We start from the raw sequence: 20,463 nt of genomic DNA, 5'->3' as shown, positions 1-20,463 counted from the left end.
GCCACTGTTGATGTGACCCATCCTTAGAGAATATAACCAAACGGAGTGGTCATTAACAGGCGTTCCCCTCTGTCCAAAAAAGGCGGCCAATGGTCAACCACATGTCAAACACATGTATGGACTGACGTTTATCTGACATGGCTATGTTGACGTTACGTATACATTTGATGTGCCCCTCCCCCGCAAAAAACGGCAGACTATTTTGTACCGAAAATTATAGACATGGCGTCTCCGAAGGACCCATCCGAAGTTGAATGTAAGAACTTTTAATCAAATACTTATTTGTGCTTGTAAAAGATACTCACAGCAAAACTTTTTTCTACATTAATATGGTGGCGTATCATAAGTGACAATATTTATCTTATCACACATTTATGTGACATAAATTACGTCATGGAATATGGTCAAGTAGGTACTATTGTTAATATTCTGGTTTGACTCTACAGTCGCCTGCAATAATATGTTACACAACCAAGGCCGCAAAAATATCTAACACTATCTTATTTGTAGAGCCATGAGAGCGTGTCACATATTTTTTCGGCCTTCGAAGAGTAATCAAACTTTATTGGAAAAATCAAATAAGGAATGAATAACAAATCAATTAAAGTTCGACAGGTATAATTTGCGACAGTAAAACAATATACAACACAGACGTGGTTATCGTTGCTTCGTTTCCACTCATGAATCTCCTGTGACTGGAGACCCTTGTAAAAAATGAGTCGTAAGTTTTCGACCACCTTTGCCTCCGGGCACCGCTCACCACCCCGACGATTACTCCCTCGTTATTTATGTCATTCCCGTCTCCCGTACCTCTGCATACTAGCGGTCCTCCTGAATCACCCTAGATTAAGAATGAAAAGTCAACTAAACCACAGAGAAAAAAGGTGGTCTCTATTGTTTCCCATAAAGTCATTATGTCATTATGTATGGATTGTCCGCATTTTCGTTAGTCATAATTTGTTTTTCTAAGAAACGCGAAGAAGTTACAAATAGATTAGATTAGGTTAGGTTAGGTTATGTAACCTAACCTAATCTATTTAGGTATAGAATAACCTTACGAAAATCCTGAAAAGTTAACGGTTTCAGAATTATGACTAATGATAATTTGACAAACAATACATTATGACTTAAAACTTTGTGTCAAACAAGTGGTCTCTTTGTTTTGAAAAAAGTGCATACGGCCCGATTTTACCTTTAAGATACGTCAAATAATAGAACTAGAAACGATATGGATTACTGTAACTGTCCATGGTACGATGGCCGCGGGTTGTACGGCTGTTGTGGAAGTGAAGTTATTTATATTGTGTTTGCGAGGGCATTGCTGAGCCGATCTAACACTATATACCATCTAAACTAACGGCTCGATTCGGAAAATGAATTAGATTTCTACTAGACTTCAACAAGTTACGATATGGATAATTTAAAGATATTTGTAAGATAGATATGTCAAATTTGACGTTTCCGCGATTCTGGAGGTCCTCTTGAACGATTTCGACAAGTTATGATGACTTAGATATTCAAGTCACATCTAGTCGATATCTTATGTACGAGTAGATCTAGTTGATCTCTAAATCGTCTCTAGATATTGTGATTAGGCCTGTTTAACCCTTTTACCCAATATGAGATTCCTATCAAGTCTTAGTTTAAAATACACAAGTATAAAATTTTGTCTAAATATTTTTACTAACCAATAAAAATAAGAGTCGGACTCGCGTTCCAAGGGTTCCGTATATTACACAATTTTTAACAATCAGTGCCGGATCAAGATATTTTGATGCCCTAAGCATTTCTAGGTGCCCCCTCTCCCTAGGGTCATCAAGATTACATTGATTTTTTTGGTAAATTGAGAGAAGTTCATTGCCACATTACAGCTGAGAATGGAAATCAGTCACATCATTTTATCACGAGAATTGACAGTGCCGCAGCAGTAATGTTGCAACAGAGTACCTAAAATGCTGTTGCAGTCGCCACCCGAATGTCACCTTTATCATAGCTTAGAATGTAATAGAAACGCGAGCGAAGCGAGCGCGGAAATTTTTCGATATAAAAACGCAATTTTACTTTTAGTCCCAACCAGGCGCAAATCCAGGATTTCATACAGAGAAGAGATGGGACAGTTTTCTATCAGCCTAGCTTCGCATAGGGCTCGATATTTCAGGGTCTCAGCGAGGTTGTTTTCATGCATAAAATATGCAAGAAGTGTGAGAAAGGCAGTAGGCCCAAATGCGAAATTAAGGCAGAAGATCAACTTTGCCGTAAGGCAGAAGGCCTCGCATAAGACCTAACGCCGAACCGCAAAAGAGTGGGTTGAAATAGAATCACGTAATCACGACTCTTCTACTGCTACCGATTGTTTCCCAAAGAATTTCGCGCTATTATTTTTGCAAATTAGTTTTTGGACAGCTAAAAAAAATCGTGTGGTGAAAACGATGTGTCTGTCCCTTATTTTAAAATTTGTTCACCTTTTTCAACCTGGCATTTTGGTGCCCCCCCCCCCTTGAACGTGGTGCCCTAAGCACGTGCTTGTTTTGCTTATTGGTTACAAAGTCTTTATTAATTCAACCATTAAAGTCGACGAGTACAAAAAACTTTAAGCTAGCTCTCAATTTAACATTTTTTTTAAACATTATTTTTAATTTGACCTTACAATTACTCGTAAGTAGGTAAGACCGTTAAATATTTAAAATGATTATCTTATCAGAAAATTATCACTAATTACTCTAAGAAAACTACTACTCTAAGTAATTCGGCACTGTTAACAATATATTTTTTATGTGAAACGTGAGTGAAATTTCGTTAAAAAATCCGTAGGGGTCGGATTAAAAACTGTAATTAACTCCAACTCACGCTTGACTGTACATTTCTAATAGGTTTTTCTGTCATCTACAGATATAGACCTATTTTATGTATTTTTTTCAAAATTTTAGACCTAGTAGTTTCGGAGATAAGGGGGGGGAATGGTCATTTTTTGCCTATTTTCTTGAATAACTTCTAAACTGTTTATTGGAACATTATAAAAAAAATATATTTGAGATCCTTATAATAAGCTCTTTCATTTGATATGTAACATGATATAGTTAGAAAAATTTATAAATAAAATATATATATTTTTTTTAAATATAATAATTTTTTTTCATTTTTTCATTTACCCCCCAAAAGTGGCCCCCATGTTTAAAATTCATTTGTTTACGTTACATGTCCGTATTCGGGTCACAAACTTACATATGTGTACCAAATTTCAACATGATTGGTCCAGTAGTTCCGGAGAAAATCGGCTGTGACAGACGGACAGACAGACAGACAGACAGACAGACAGACAGACAGACGCACGAGTGATCCTATAAGGGTTCCGTTTTTCCTTTTGAGGTACGGAACCCTAAAAATAGATAAAATAAGTTAAGAATTAATAGTATGTACCTAAACAATATAAAGTAGGTAAATAATTGATATGGAAATAAAGAGGCTTTATTAAAATACCATTTAAAAAGAGACAAGATTTTTCAAAAACTCTGCTCTCTTAATTTGAAAATGTACCTACCTATACCTAGGACACCTAGGTGAATAGATATTGAAATTTTCTTACCTGTAACACATCTGTTACGTACGAATCAGTGCATATGAACTTGCCCATTCTTTGTCTATGTATACGTGAACAAGCGGAACTAGGTATCAGGCGTAGTTTAGCATACAATAATATATCTGAGGCTTTATCCTGTAAAGAAAATATAGTTACATATTGAATTGACCTATACACGGTGTAACATGAGGAAACCGAATAATTTTAACCACGCATTTCTGAGGTCAAAAGAAGGAAAAAATGTAATATGAGTTTAGGTCAAATTCACCAAAAAAACTTTTTTTTTCTTTTGTTTTTTAAATTTTTTGAATGTATTTGTACATAAATAATTTTTAAGAAAAAAAAAACCGACTTCTTTGGGGGCCGGTGAAAGATTATTGTAGATAGTACACTATGTAGAAACGGAGGTAAAACCACCCACTTTTCTACTAGCATTTCGCTTCTGTAATGGCTCCTCTACAGGATGGGCCAACGCCGGCCACTCCAAGGGACGCAGCCTTGCGGTAGAATGAGATAGCAATATTACTTGCTCCCTCTAACGCATAAATGCGTCCCTTGGAGTGGCCGGCGTTGGCCCATCGTGTAGAGGAGCCATAAGGGTCGTAGTTCTAGCCTAACCTAACCCACTTCTCAGATAGCAGTTCGGTTCTGTGAGGATCGCAGTTCGAACCTAATCAAACCCACTTTTCAAGTAGCATTCCGTTTCTGTAAAGCCCCCTCCAGACTATGCGCGTGAATCGCGGGTGAAGCCGCGAACGCAAGTGTGGCGTCGATTTCGCAGATTGTTCACGCCTTCGCGCCTTGTTCTCCGTTTTTTGTCGGTATTTCGGCCCGCGTCAAAGGAGACGCGAAGCGCGAACTTGCAAGACTCCACATTACATAATATTTTGGCTCCTCTGTGGCAAGATAAATATGAATAATATTATGATTATATTATATTAAGCAGCTATATTTTACGGTTTTACAATAAAACAAAATGGAAAAACAGCTAAATCACGTATGATGCCATAGATAACTAACAGTTAAACTCGATCAGCTGATGCTTTTCCGCCATATTGCCGCAAACCAAACTGCGAAATCGCCGTGAAGTGTGCGAGTGTGGAGTCATACGTCAACTTCGCGATATGTTCGCTCCGCGATGTCGCGCCGCGATTCACACACATAGTCTGGAGGGGGCTTAAGGCTCGCAGTTTCAATCTAACCTAACCCTTGTTCGGTTCTGTGAGGATCGCAGTTCAAACCTAACCTAACCCACTTAATGGCGCATGCGGTGCGGTGTACGGGGGTTTAAGCGGGAGGGGTTAGTAAGATTGGCATCATCATACTTTATACCTACATTTTATGGTAGGTAATCATAGTGGTTTATTTAGTTAAGGTATCATAGTGGTTTTCCGGGCCAAGGTCCGGGTCCGAGTCCGGGTCTGAGTCCGAGTCCGAGTCCGGGTCCGAGTCCGGGTCCGACTCCGGGTCCGAGCCCGGGTCCGAGTCCGAGTCCGGGTCCGAGTCCGGGTCCGAGTCCGGGTCCGAGTCTGGGTCCGAGTCCGGGTCCGAGGCCGGGTCCGTGTCCGTGTCCGGATCCCAGACCGGATCCGAGTCCGGTTCCGAGTCAGGATCCGACTCCGGGTCCGAGTCCGGGTCCGAATCTGGATCCGTGTCCAGGTCCGGGTCCGGGTATGAGTCCGAGCCCGGGTCCCAGTCCAAGTCAAAATCGAAATTCGTTATCACCAGACGTGTACCATGCGTCGTTGAAGAGTTCTGTTCTGGTCACCATCAGCAGTTCCACTTCATCAAATGCGACAGTTTTTAATGTAAATGCTTGATTTTATGATGAAAATACAGAAAATTCTATACGTATGCCTTTAAGATTTGAGGAGTTCCCTCGATTCCTTATGGACCCCATCATCAGAACTCGAGCTTGACAAAAGTGTGGCTTAAAAACTTAACTTGCTTAACGAACATAACGAAGAGGAAAAATCGCCAAACATGAACTATGCGACGTTGAAGAGTTCTGTTCTGATCATCATCAGCAGTTCCACTTCATCAAATGCGACAGTTTTTAATGAAAATGCTTGATTTTCTGATGTAAATACAAAAATCTCTATACGCATGCCTTTAAGATTTGAGGAGTTCCCTTGATTCCTCGTGGATCCCATCATCAGAACTCGAGCTTGACAAAAATGTGGCTTAAAAACTTAACTTGCTTAACAAACATAACGAAGAGGACAAATCGCCAACCGTGAACTATGCGTCGTTGAAGAGTTCCGTTCTGATCATCATCAGCAGTTCCACTTCATCAAATGTCACTTTTTTGGATGTATATGCTTGATTCGTTGATAAAAAACCAAAAATCACTATATGTATGCCTTTAAGATTTGAGGAGTTCCCTCGATTCCTCATGGATCCCATCATCAGAACTGGGTTTTGACAAAAACGGGACCAATCTGTATGCATATACATTCAATCAAAAAAAGAATTTTCAAAATCGGTCCAGTAATGACGGAGTTATGGAGTAACAAACATAAAAAAAATAAAAAAAAAATAAAAAAAAACATACAACCGAATTGATAACCTCCTTCTTTGAGATTTGGAAGTCGGTTAAAAATAAACGTTATTGGTAAACTTGTCACTTAAAATTGATTTTTACATTTTTTTTTCGTAAAACCTACTTTTTGCAAAGTGTTACTTGTCATTTTTTAACATCTATCAATAAGGATATTTAGACTACATACCATAGTAGAAACATCGCCATCAAAAAGGCGTTTTGCACCATGTAATAATAAAAACATGTTTATTTTTTAATTGGTATTAACTATGAAACTAGGCGAATTTCAAAAAAGTTTATAGGACATTTTTGTCTCTAAATATGATCAGGAATACGCTGTTAAAATTATTCGGTTTGCTCATGTTACACCGTGTAGAATGTGGCATTTTATTGTTACAATATATCATGTTCATTATTTATAATAGTGCCATGCCTTATGGGAATATAGTTCAGAGCCGGAAACCGCTACCAACTTTTAGTATGTTGTTGGGCATGGCATTGGGTCTCCAAAACTGCCGGGAGACGGCGGCGCCGGCCATCTACTTCAGCGGAATGACGTCATCAAAATGACTCCCGCTTCGTTGCGAATATTGCATACTGCACCCAAATTATGCATAGCACATACACGTGTGGGGTATTAAATGAAAGCCAATTAAATATACTATATTTTATTTATACAAAAAGTATCAAAATATGCAACAGTTTAAGAGAAATTTACAAAATAATAAAAAACACGTAAAAAAATATTCGATTATTTGGGTTTTTCAACCAAACCAAAAGTCGGACGATAAAGCAATGTACTACAACATTAAAGATGACTTCTCAAGCCATACACTGATATCAATAAAATCAAAATTGGACCAAATATGTGGAAATTATGCATCAAAATGTAGATATTCGCCCATACAAATGCATAAAAGTTAAAAAAATCAAAATTGGTCATTTTCAGGATAATCCGCATAAGCTTCTAGTATGTTATTACCAATATGACCTGGAGTCTAAAACTGCCGGGAGACCATCGCTGTTGTTCCTCAGTTACAAATAATGACGTCATATAAATAATCACTGCCGAATTTCGTAAAATGTAAATTATAGCTATACCACGAGTCACACATACACGTGAGTTACATGTAACGAAAGGTTATTAAATGTATTATGATTCACCTAAACATTGTTTGTAAAAAAAATGTACGGTTTCAGAGCTAGAAACAACGAAATACCACTTTTTATGGAAAAAGTAGATATGTATCAATTTTATAGCTAAACTAAAACCGTCAAAAAAATTTTGCGCACAACATTTGAAAAACTTGTTATTCAACTATATATCACAATTTAAATTTTACATTTCCGACAAAAACTGTGGAAGTTGTGGAAAAAAAACTAAAGCGCCCCAACAATTCGCGCCAGTTGGGTATTCTTATAAAAGTGGAATCTTGAGTGGTGCAAGGGTTTCAAGGCTGAGCTGAGAAGGCTGGCAGAATTTTCCCTCTGATCCTCCGAAATACAGGTCACCCCTCTGATCATTCGAAGCCTCCATAAGGCATCTTGCTAACTCATCGAGGCGACGCCCGCTAGGCCTGCTAACATCTACGGCCTGAGAGTTTCAACGTTAGATGCCAAGCCACGCCAGGCCATAATAGTAAAGGTCTAATTATTGAATTTTTATTTTTTGTCCGACTACGGCAGAATTTGCTATCTATGCATGCATGTGTAGGTACCGTTTGCATGAAACTACTGAACTGATTTTGATAAATGAGGTGTCAATTTATTTGTCTTTGTAGCCGAGGTCACAAAAGCTACATTTTAACCGACTTTGAAAGGAGGAGATTAGGTACTTAAAGAAACTGTATTTTGCTTACTTATCAAGTAAATTATTATTTTTTTAATAATTATGGTTCCATTTCGAAAATGTCGTTTTCATGTATTTTATGTAATGTTCATTCATTTAATACTCGATAATTAGAACTTTTCTTTGCATAATATGAGCGCATTAAGGTAGAATTGTTGGGGCGCTTTAGTTTTTTTTCCACAACTTCCACAGTTTTTGTCGGAAATGTAAAATTTAAATTGTGATATATAGTTGAATAACAAGTTTTTCAAATGTTGTGCGCAAAATTTTTTTGACGGTTTTAGTTTAGCTATAAAATTGATACATATCTACTTTTTCCATAAAAAGTGGTATTTCGTTGTTTCTAGCTCTGAAACCGTACATTTTTTTTACAAACAATGTTTAGGTGAATCATAATACATTTAATAACCTTTCGTTACATGTAACTCACGTGTATGTGTGACTCGTGGTATAGCTATAATTTACATTTTACGAAATTCGGCATTGATTATTTATATTACGTCATTATTTGTAACTGAGGAACAACAGCGATGGTCTCCCGGCAGTTTTAGACTCCAGGTCATATTGGCAATAACATACTAGAAGCTTATGCGGATTATCCTGAAAATGACCAATTTTGATTTTTTTAACTTTTATGCATTTGTATGGGCGAATATCTACAATTTGATGCATAATTTCCACATATTTGGTCCAATTTTGATTTTATTGATATCAGTGTATGCCTTGAGAAGTCATCTTTAATATTGTAGTACATTGCTTTATCGTCCGACTTTTGGTTTGGTTGTAAAACCCAAATAATCGAATATTTTTTTACGTGTTTTTTATTATTTTGTAAATTTCTCTTAAACTGTTGCATATTTTGATACACTTTGTATAAATAAAATATAGTTTATTTAATTGGCTTTCATTTAATACCCCACACGTGTATGTGCTATGCATAATTTGGGTGCAGTATGCAATATTCGCAACGAAGCGGGAGTCATTTTGACGACGTCATTCCGCTGAAGTAGATGGCCGGCGCCGCCGTCTCCCGGCAGTTTTGGAGACCCAATGCCATGCCTAACAACATACTAAAAGTTGGTAGCGGTTTCCGGCTCTGAACTATCTCTGCGACCGTTTCCCATAAGGCATGGCACTATAACCAGACATAGAAGTTATTGTGGCAAAGTCTTAATTACCTACTTTTCTCTTATTCATTTTTAAAATAAATTGTACTGCATAAAAGGCGCGTACCAAGACGTCCCGTTACCATGACATCTTACGACAGTTTAGCGACCGACGCAATTTGAAATAGGTACCATTGCTTGCTAAACTTGACTTTAAATTAAAAAATTTCCTATTTTAATAATTTTGAACCATCGGGACCACTTGGCGGTAACTTTGGGTACTCTTATAAGGAATCTCCAGTTTGATTTTTTTGCTCTTATTACGGAGCACACCTTGTATAAGTAGAGTGATTGCAACCGCGTTGCTATCTTACGATAAATAAGTCGAATGAAAGCGATTCTGAAGACCATCTTTCAACTATTTGGCTATTCATACGACAAACTTACGATATTTTTTAACTAAAAAGCAGAAAGAAGTGCGCCCAAAACGATCAGATACTTCTTTCGACCTTTTACAGATCTATCTCTCGACCACATAGCTGAAAGAGAAACGTAACATGCTGCCTTTCTTACGACATAATTTGCTAGTTGGGCTGAAGGTTGGGCTGAAGCTACCTAACGAACCTATGAACTTACCTACCTACGCTTTTTCCCTAAAATGTAATGTTTTCACGGACGTCACACTAAATCAATAGGTAGAAGGTTAGGTTCGTTAGGTAGCTTCAGATGCCCGAAGGGCAAACTGCCCAGAGAAATAGGGGCGCTCGCGGGGCTTCGTCTAGTTAAATTGTGAGGGAAATGTTTTTTGAAAAGAAACAATGCGGTGGGACTATCCAAGAACTCCAGATTTGATGGACACCCCAGCGTTTTTCATAGTTTTGACGTGCAGCGCCACGCGTGGTATATTAAAGAACTAATTCGACCAAAATGCCGCGGCAAATTACCTACAAACGGCGCTAGTAATATCATAAGGTATTTTATAAAATGCGGACCGTTTATAATTTGCCTTCGGCATTTTACAAACGGCGGACTCTTACAAAATGCCTGCGACATATATAATAAAGTAAAAATAAGTTTATAATATCTAATACCTTTAAACGAGCAATTCTTGTTTATTTATATACCTATTTTGGGGATCTCGGAAACTGCTCTAACGATTTCAATGTGCTACGTATATAGAAGTTTTCGGGGGCGATAAATCGATCTAGCTAGGTGTTATCATTGGAAAAACGCGCATGTTGGAGTTTTTATATTTTCCGAGCAAAGCTCGGTCTCCCAGATAGGTATTTCGAATAAAATGAGACAATAATCCAATTTTCAGCGATGGGTAAGCCAATTAGCAACAATGTGCGATCAGTAGGTACTAGTACAAGTCCAAGATATTAAATTAAACTGTTTCAGCACAACTGAGAGGGTAAGATTGCTTTTTGAAAACGATGCACTCGATTCGAACTTCCATCACATTTTCGCGTACTCATTTTTGATATCATTGATAGTGCCGTTCTACCTTATCACTTTAATCGAATTAAATGACTAGGTATTGCTAAACATTAAACTTACTTTTTTACCTATTTTTCCCCAGCCTGATGCAAGGCACTCCATAGATCCGTATTCCATATCACGCGAGGCAAGGGGCAGAGGCTTTACATATTGGTTAAATACAAAAGGAGCAACTGTAAACTGTAAAAAAAAAACTATAAATAACCAATTCAAGTAATTTTCTGAAATCATTCTAACTTTTTTTTTAAGTTTTTTCAAGAAACATTTTTCATGTATTGATATTTTTTTTTTTATTAGCCTATAGGAGTGTCCCACTGCTAGGCAAAAGCCTTTTCTTTCCCGCCATTTGGTTCTATCCCATCCGATGTACTCTCCAGCCATTCTTTACAAAATGTGTCAAGGCCGTCCCGCCTTCTCCGTTCTTCCACTGCCCCTGTGGGACCCAGTCTGTAGCCAGTTTGGTCCAGCGCTTCGGGTGCATAATATTCATATAATTACCTATAATTCCTGAGGGTTTAGGCAGCGCCATAAGCTCTCAGGAAATTGCATAGGTAATTAGCAGAGCTCGGCGGGGGTGAGCTGTTTTCAGAGTTTGCACAACATGGACATGCCTTGTCATTCGATGGTATATGTGGTGTAATTTAATAACTAAATAAATTATTTTATTTAGGCTGCCTTTCCGCTGCGATCTATACGTCGCCATTAAAACAAATGAATTTTATTGCAATATTTTTTAGTAAACCTCTTCAAATAATATGTATCCATCCATATGCTACTATTAAACTTTATTTGTACATAAGGCATGGTCATTTTAGTTTAATTATAATTAATAAAGTTTTATTTTAATATTACTTTCTAAGGTGTATCTATATTAATATCTACACTTGACATAAGTGACGTCAAAATGGCTCACCCCTGCCGAGCTCTGGTAATTAGGTATACTTAGATAAAACTCGACCCATGCCGCCATGACCCGGGTGGCCGAGGCGAGGTTAGGCACCTGCCGTAACGGAGGACGCTGGTTCGATTCAAACCCTGGGCACTGGAGGCCTTGGTCTCTTTTTCTTAGAATATGACGTTTATATCGGTTTTAAAAAAGTTTTTATTTTTGAAAATAGTTTTCATTGCAATATAAGAAGGCCTGTAGGTAATACAGGCGAACAATATTTTTCAGACGAATTTAATTGCTTTCTTTGCGCTGATTGGTTGACAATCGGCCAATCACCACGTTCACAGCACCTGTGACTGTCTTCGACCGGTTCAGAAGCAAAAATGCTAGTGCATTTAATTATATTATTAATATTCAAAAATTACATGTCTGTGAAATCATCACGTTGGCTGCTTTTTAGCGCTTCAACTCTTAGTACAAAAAGCGGCCAAGTGCGAGTCGGACTCGCCCATGAAGGGTTCCGTAGCAGCAAGTAACATAATAAAATTGCGGTTTATGATTTATGACGATTAAAAAAAACTACTTACTAGATCTCGTTCAAGCCAATTTTCGGTGGAAGTTTGCATGGTAATTAATGTACATCATATATTTTTTTTAGTTTTATCATTGCCTTATTGTAGAAGTTACAAGGGGGGGGACGGGGACACACTTTACCACTTTGGAAGTGTCTCTCGCGCAAACTATTCAGTTTAGAAAAAAGTGATAATAGACACCTCAATATAATTTTTGAAGACCTATCCATAGATACCCCACACGTATGGGTTTGATGAAAAAAAAAATTAAGCTTCAGTTCTAAGTATGGGGGACCCCCAAAATTTATTGTTTTTTTTTTTTGGGAAAATCATAATGCGGTTCATAGAATACATCTACTTACCAAGGTTCAACAGTGTAGTTCTTATAGTTTCGGAAAAAAGTGGCTGTGACATACGGACGGACAGACAGACAGACATGACGAATCTATAAGGGTTCCGTTTTTTGCCATTTGGCTACGGAACCCTAAAAACGAATTTAAATATTATTACAAAACTATAAATAAACGAAGTTTATAATTAGGTATTACTAGGTCTTATAACTTATTAACTTAGCCTACTTCTGCGGATTACAAAAATTAAATTGTTTAAAAAAATTCAAAATTAACCTACATACATACACGTACAGAATAAACGCGAAGCCTTATAGTTAGTTACCTATGATACCATAGTATTATAGGCCTAATGGCCTATATATAGGTATCTCAAAAGTAGGGTGGTGATTTTGTAGCAGAAGATAGCTTAGTTTTGAAACTGACAATTTAACTAGTACAGTCGCCATCAGATATATCGGAGCGGCCAAGGGGTTCACAATATCTGAACACGCACTCTAACGCCTTGACATAGAGGCGTGCTCAGATATTTGTGAGCACCTTGGCCGCTCCGATATATCTGATAGCGACTCGACTGTACATGTATTACATCTTTACTCATTTAACATTAACAAAAAGCGGCCAAGTGCGAGTCGGACTCGCCCATGAAGGGTTCCGTAACAGCAAGTAACATAATAAAATTGCGGTTTACGGTTTATGACGTATTAAAAAAAAACTACTTACCAAATCTTGTTCAAACCAATTTTCGGTGGAAGTTTGCATGGTAATGTACATCATATATTTTTTTTAGTTTTATCATTCTCTTAGTTTAGAAGTTACAGGGGGGGGGGGGGGGCACACATTTTACCACTTTGGAAGTGTATCTCGCGCAAACTATTCAGTTTAGAAGAAAATTATATTAGAAACCTCAATATCATTTTTGAAGACCTATCCATAGATACCCCACACGTATGGGTTTGATGAAAAAAATTTTTTTGAGTTTCAGTTCTATGTATGGGGAACCCTCAAAATTTATTATTTTTTTTCTATTTTTGTATGAAAATCTTAATGCAGTTCACAGAATACATCTACTTACCAAGTTTCAACAGTATAGTGCTTATAGTTTCGGAAAAAAGTGGCTGTGACATACGGACGGAGACAGACAGACAGACAGACAGACAGACAGACAGACAGACATGACGAATCTATAAGGGTTCCGTTTTTTGCCATTTGGCTACGGAACCCTAAAAATCAGTTTCATGCAGCAAAGTCTTCAATTCGCTTGTGTACCTAACCCTAATAAATCGCTTGTATATTATACCTCGCAGACATAAAAAACACTAATGTTTCAAATGAAAGCACAATAGATAGACTTGTGTTTTCGAACTAAGGTTGCCTCCAGAAACTCGCGAACTAAATTGACAGGTCAATGTGCACAAATGATACCACAGTTTGGCCAGTGCTGTTCATATCGATATTTTCAAAAAAGTTTGGATTAGAGAATATCGCGAGAATTCACCGCTAGCGGCGCTACTGTTGCGCGGTCAGTTAAAAAGTATCTTTAAGTAATTTAAATTATTTTACAAATGTTACTTGGTATTTCGATAATTGTGCAATTTTATAGTAATAGATACAAGGATATTGGATAAACATATTGTAGTTAATTCTATAAATATTTTATTATATTTATTTTATTGTATTTGTTAGGAAAACTTACAGCTAGAGTAACAAGTTGTAGGTGATAACATAAAAACCGTGATCTTGGCTCAAAATACAAATAGCCTTATTTATATATTCGCCCAGACGGCGAAATAAGATAAGATCTCTCATTTATTTTGTGTGGTGTGGACGTAAAAATTAAAACGTTAGGGACGTTGGAAACTGGACATTCATGTTGACAATTAGGTCAGAATTTAAATACAATTAGACCAAAAAAAGTCTGCAGCGATTTTAATAGCCCACGCAGTGCAAGTATTATTTTAAACGTCAAAATTCTATGAAATTGTACACGCCAGATGACGGTACTGTCAGAATTCCAGGAATGCGTAAATAACCCACACACGTTTGTTGTTAACCATAGTCTTTAATGCACTGATTTTGGTGCTTAATACTAATACAGTAGATTGAATAAATAATCTAGGTCGCGCGTGTGCGCATATTTGCCTAAAGGCATTGCTACAGTGTACGCTATACCTACGCTGTACGATAGCTAGATCGTACAGAAATTATGAGGTATAAATAACAGTTGCACTGCATGGGCTATCAAAATCGCTGCAGACTTTTCTTGGTCTAACTTTAATTATCGTACAATCTCATCTACCGGTCACATTGTATAAAATTAAATCACCAATTTTAGATTTATGGCGACAACCGCGAGCTCTTGATATAAACAACTTGCCCCCAAACCGTCATATCTCCATACAAGCGTACTCGACTGTTTTCTCTGTGGGTTTTGATGCTAGAGCAATGATTTTTTCAACACAGATTAATATTGTCAATATCTATCGGACCGTTTTGCTTTTTTGATATTTTTGTTTTTTTAAGGCGCTAGAGCCTTTCAAAAATGGCCAAAATGGGCTCATTGACTATGCCGCAATGAGAGGCGTAGTATTCAAAACTGATACCAATTAGCCAAAAAAGCAAAACGGTCCGGCACAGATAATTTCATAATCATTTAGATTTCCAAATTTGGTTATGACTGGTTAAGTTTTGGAGGAAACAGTCGAGTCGAGTAAACCTCGATTTTTGAGATAATTACGCAGGATTTTTCGCCTTGTCCTTATCGCACTAGTTTAGGAGCCGCTTCCGTTAGCGAGATGGGTATATTTACCTAAAATATTTAAAACTCAGGTCCTGTTTCGTCTTAACATTGAAATTTGTTAGTTTCACATCCGCACCTCTTGATTTGATTGGTAACGTCACAATCTTACAATCGAATCAACCACTTTTCTCGTCACATTCATACAAATCGAAATCGTTTGTGACCCCTTTATAATTATCACATGGGTGGGTATCGATATCATTTTATCGACAAATACCCCTGACTATTTTTTCTTTGCTATTCCTGGTATCATTTTATTTGTCAAACTCATGTCAATTTAGTTCGCGAGTTTCTGGAGGCAACTGTAACTCCTATCTATTTGTTACTTATTTCTAGTCTCTTCGACAATTTACTCGCATTCAAACAATATAAGTAGGTACATTTACAAAAGAATGCGAACCGAGAGACAGAGAGAGAGGCTTGGAAAGGCACTTGTCCCACCGCCGACGATGAGCGATAAGCGAGTAGAACGATAAACTAGAAAAGAGTGGGCGAGCGGCGAGAAGCGAGTGTTAGCTTCAAATAGTTTTGTCGCTCGGCTATAGGCGAGTGTTCGAGTGCGACGGGCTATTACTCGCGTCACTCGCTCGGGCGGTGCAGCGTAGCCGAACACGGAGACGTCGCAGACTTGTTCAAACTACAAAGCGAGCATCGCCGAGCGCGTACCGCTGAGCTAGTTTTATCTTATCGCGGCGACAAACTAGTAGAGCGAGTGTTCTCGCCGGCAGTGTGAACAGCCAGCGATGAACTATTAATATATTATGTGTCTCTTTTATTTAACACAGGATCCTAATCTTTTGTTCGTTACTTGGACGAGAAAATCGCCGATAGTTAATCGCTTACTATCGCTCTTGGTGGGACAAGTGCCAAATAAACGGACAAGGGCTAGCGAAAGATGATTGATGACATTTTCTACAAAATATAATGGACATTTTATTATGATCAAATGATCAAAGTTATTTCAAGATGATAAAAGAATTATGATCATTTAATCATAGTTATTTTATCATCATAATTTAGCCACTTACTATTATGCATATGTCGTTTTTAGGAAACCAGTAACCACGGGGTACATGAGCGCTTTTCATTCTTCTCCACTGCTCAGTACCATCCTTGTCATCTTGGTATTTTGCTCTGTTCCGTAGGGTCCCCGCCACGACATACAACTTCATTAAGCTTTTCATTTTATACCTGTACCGATAAATTATATACAGTGTAAGCTCTATGTGTACTACTTGAAAAAAGCGACAAATTCAAAATATTTTCATCATCTCGTTTATTTCAACTTTAAGGCATAAATGAAGAGGACTAAACGAGATGATGAAAATATTTTGAATTTGTCGCTTTTTTCAAATTTAATTTCCAAAACATCGATCCTAGAAGAAAAATTGTGAAGACCAAACTTGTAGAGAATCAAATTTCCTACAGTTTCTGTCTTCACGGTTTTACTGTAAAATCAAAAATGGCCGAGTTATTCAAGAAAAACCGTTTTTCGAATATATACAGGAGCCTGATTCAGTCTACTTTTTGAATTTACACACCCCGAGGGACCTACGAAAAAAAATCCAAGAACTGATTATTCACAGGTCAAAATCTATAATGACTGAACTAATAATATTTTGATCCAAAAGCATCGTTAAACCAGAATGGTTTGTCACGATACTCCATTCCGCACTATTTAAATAATTAAAGTGCCTATTGTATAAGGCACTTAAAAACACATCTCATTCGTAAACAGCGTAATGAATATAACGATTGCAAAAAATTACAAACTGAGCGCATCTGTTATCACCAGAGAGCGAAACTTTGGTGCCGATGACGTCATTATGACGTTAAGTCGCTTATAGGATGTTTTTTTAAAACAACATTGTAACACCTCAGTGATTCTTAATAATGATCATATATATATATACAGGGCGTCCCACGGCTATGCCACATGGAGGGAAAGTACCCTAAATATTGTAGATGGAACATTTTACTGAAAGAAGACATTATTTTAATTTAAAAAACAATTTAAACTGCATACATAGATTTTTAAATAATTACATGGATGAACCGGGAATCGAACCCGCCGCACGAGAAAAAAAATCATCCTGTAGCTTTATCATACCGATCGAAAGGCTTGATCATAAGGATTATTTTTTGCTAAATAACATAGTGTCGGAAATAAAAGGAAGCCCATGAATTTTAAAATTTTTAATTCAAAATTAATCAATTTAATTTATCAAATGCTCAAAATGTAGTCTCATTCTGTTGAATACAAAGCCGCACTCTTTTGATTATTTCGCTAAATTTCACATTCATGGTCTTCCTTTTGTTTCTGACACTATGTTCTTTAGCAAAAAATAATCCTTTCGGTTCGATTCCCGGTTCAACCATGTAATTATTTAAAAATCTATGAATGCAGTTTAAATTGTTTTTTAAATAAAAATAATGTCTTCTTTCAGCAAAATGTTCTATCTACAATATTCAGGGTACTTACCCTCCATAGTATACTTATCCTCCATAATGTGGCATAGCTATGGGACGCCCTGTATATATATATATATAAATAGTAAAGAAGAGTCTCGACCAACACCTAGAGAGACTCTCGCTGGGTGGTTGGATCAAGGGTCAGATGCAGAAGGCGGTAATTTTGGACACGGCGCGTATAGTAGGTCGGTTCCTCACTCTGCGGCCCTGAACCGGCAGCCTGGACCCTGCCCCGCTGCCGGAGGCACCCCAGGTTAAGTTTTTTATAAGGTGTTTATATGTAAACGAAAATATATTATATAATAGTTAATTTATAAAAATGCTTGGTAATTTACACAAAAATAATGTAATTGCTTGCTTTTGCTGATAAATTTTGGTCACAGCAGGAGCGGTACATTTTTTAATTTTTTTACAATCAGAAAAGGAAATTTCTGCAAGTACGGCTGCATAGACTCCATAGCGACTTCAAACAATAATATTTCGGTTATATTTTACTAATTAAAAAATAAGTATTTAAACAGAAATTGGTTGTAATTTCCAACAATCTTATTTTTAACATGACAAAGACAGTTAGTTATGTTTTTATACGTGGCCAGTACGTATAAAAACTCTCAACTCAAGTTTCAATATGAGTAAATTAAAAAGGCTAATAAGTTGTTATTTGATTAAGTACCTAACTATAATCTAGATAACAACACTCTGTATTTAGCTTGACGTCATAAATACGTCTGTCATCGGCTCCAAAGTTTCGCTCTCTGGTTATCACACCGGCCGGCCGAGCAAGACAAGAACCGATCGGCGCATACTCGGTACAGGCTGCTCCATTTATGCTAAATGGAATAACATAATTATGCATTTTAGTTAAAATAATATAATTGTTTTAGCATTTCTTTTTTAAGAATATTTCCTATATTATTTGGTGTTAACATTCCATTCTTTAGGTAACTTATTTATTAAATCTGGTACCTATGATATAATCTGATGTTCTTCTGCCATAAAAAATATTGAATTGGGGCTTTCGAAGCATTTGATTTGTTACGTGCCTCGTATTTATTGGATGAGAGATTAAATGCTGTATTTCATTTCTAAAGTATCAACTATATATCAACTTACTTCCTAAGCAATCGATCGCAAGTGTTTCCATCTGTTGTTACACAGTGTGCTGCTGACATAACCTTGTTCTCCGCGATGACAGAACCGCCGCAAAAGCTCATGTAATTGTTCTTTCTTATGGGAGTTTTCAGCGATACCTACAAAATACAGCCGTCGTTGTCACACTTATGTTAATTACTTAAATAGTTGTTTTGTTTAATTCAAGACGTTCAGGTACCTACCGAGCGAATTTCACGACAGTTTCTTTCGGCAATTTAAGTCATTGCCAAGACTTTCATGGAAGGTATATAACTAATATAACTATAGGTACTCGTGTAGCAGTCACCAAAAAAATGTGGAGCATAGGGGGTACGTCAAAATAAAATTACCTAAGTTTAAAAACTTGAAAAAAAAAACGGACAAGTGCGAGTTGGACGCGCCCACCGAGGATTCCGTACTTTTTAGTATTTGCTACCATAGAGCGGCAACAGAAATAGATCATCTGTGAAAATTTGATCTGTCTAGCTATCACCGTTCATGAGATACAGCCTGGTGACAGACAGACGGACAGACAGACGGACAGGAGTCTTAGTAATAGGGTTTTACCCTTTGGGTACGGAATCCCAAAAACAGGGAAGTGCTCAAAAAATGGTTAAATACAATAGTTGACTATATCTGAGAACACATTAAAACATCAACATAGTTAGCTTGGACTATATAACTATGTTGATGTTTTAATGTGTTCTTCAACGAATTTGATAGTGATAGCACGCGCAGTGCAAGTTTTACTTTAAACGTCAAACTTCTATGAAATTATGGCGTAGGTACTTAAATAACACTTGCACTGCGAATGCTATCACAATCGCTGGAGACTTATGCCGGCTACATACGTAACGATAAATCGTTGCGATAAAACTGTGCAGATAAATCGAACCGTGTGTATGACAAATCGTTACGATAATCGACAACGATTTGTCATACACACGGTTCGATTTATCTGCACAGTCGGACTGCACAGTTTTATCGCAACGATTTATCGTTACGTATGTAGCCGGCATTATCTTGGTCTAACTCTGCCAACTTTGGATGTATGAATATATTTTACGGAAGCATAAAACCGAATAAATGAATAAGAAACGGAGATACTTCGCTCTCTTTCCGCTCGGGATACATACATATTTTTATATGGTAATAAAGGTGTGTTAAAATATGTAGGTAGGTACATACTTGGTGATGGTATTAATATGAAATATACATTTACTATAAACTTAGTTTACAATCAACATTATTATAAAACTATTTGTAAAAATCTGTAACTCAAAAAAATATATTTATCTTCACTATCTATTTGATGATGACTGTACTACGCCAGAGATCCTACCGCGAACCACTTTCGACGTGTTGCCTCCCAGTCACACTTACGTATGAATTTACAAGTGCGACAGAGAGGCAACACGTCGAGTAATAAATGAGTATATTATCATAGTAAATGATGTATTTAAAGTTTCTACCTGGTAAGGGATCTCGCCTATTTTTGCAGGTATTCCATTAACAACCCGAAACACTATATCATCATTTTTACGTGTACACGTTGGATCATTGTCATTTATATCTGTTGACACTGCCAGCGACATGAATATATTCACTAAGCTGAGTATAGCTAACACTCTGGACATAATTTAGACATTTTATTATAAAATAATTCACAAATAAA

The 20,463-nt window shown here is 37.1% G+C and overlaps 1 protein-coding gene across 1 annotated transcript; it reads right to left on the bottom strand.

Moving 5' to 3' along the window:
• Positions 1-601: 601 nt before the first annotated feature.
• LOC134668322 (chymotrypsin-1-like) lies at positions 602-20,425 on the bottom strand. The gene is made up of 6 exons (XM_063525804.1): positions 20,261-20,425; positions 18,771-18,907; positions 16,214-16,376; positions 10,635-10,754; positions 3,584-3,712; positions 602-841 (listed from the first exon to the last, which is right to left on the bottom strand). Exons 1-6 carry the CDS (start codon positions 20,423-20,425, stop codon positions 602-604), a joined length of 954 nt encoding a protein of 317 aa, XP_063381874.1.
• Positions 20,426-20,463: the final 38 nt, after the last annotated feature.

This window comes from Cydia fagiglandana, chromosome 10 (assembly GCF_963556715.1).
Source record: "Cydia fagiglandana chromosome 10, ilCydFagi1.1, whole genome shotgun sequence".
Taxonomy (NCBI): Eukaryota; Metazoa; Arthropoda; class Insecta; order Lepidoptera; family Tortricidae; genus Cydia; species Cydia fagiglandana.
Note: the sequence above shows the minus strand (reverse complement) of the source record. Positions and strands in the feature narration are given on the sequence as shown.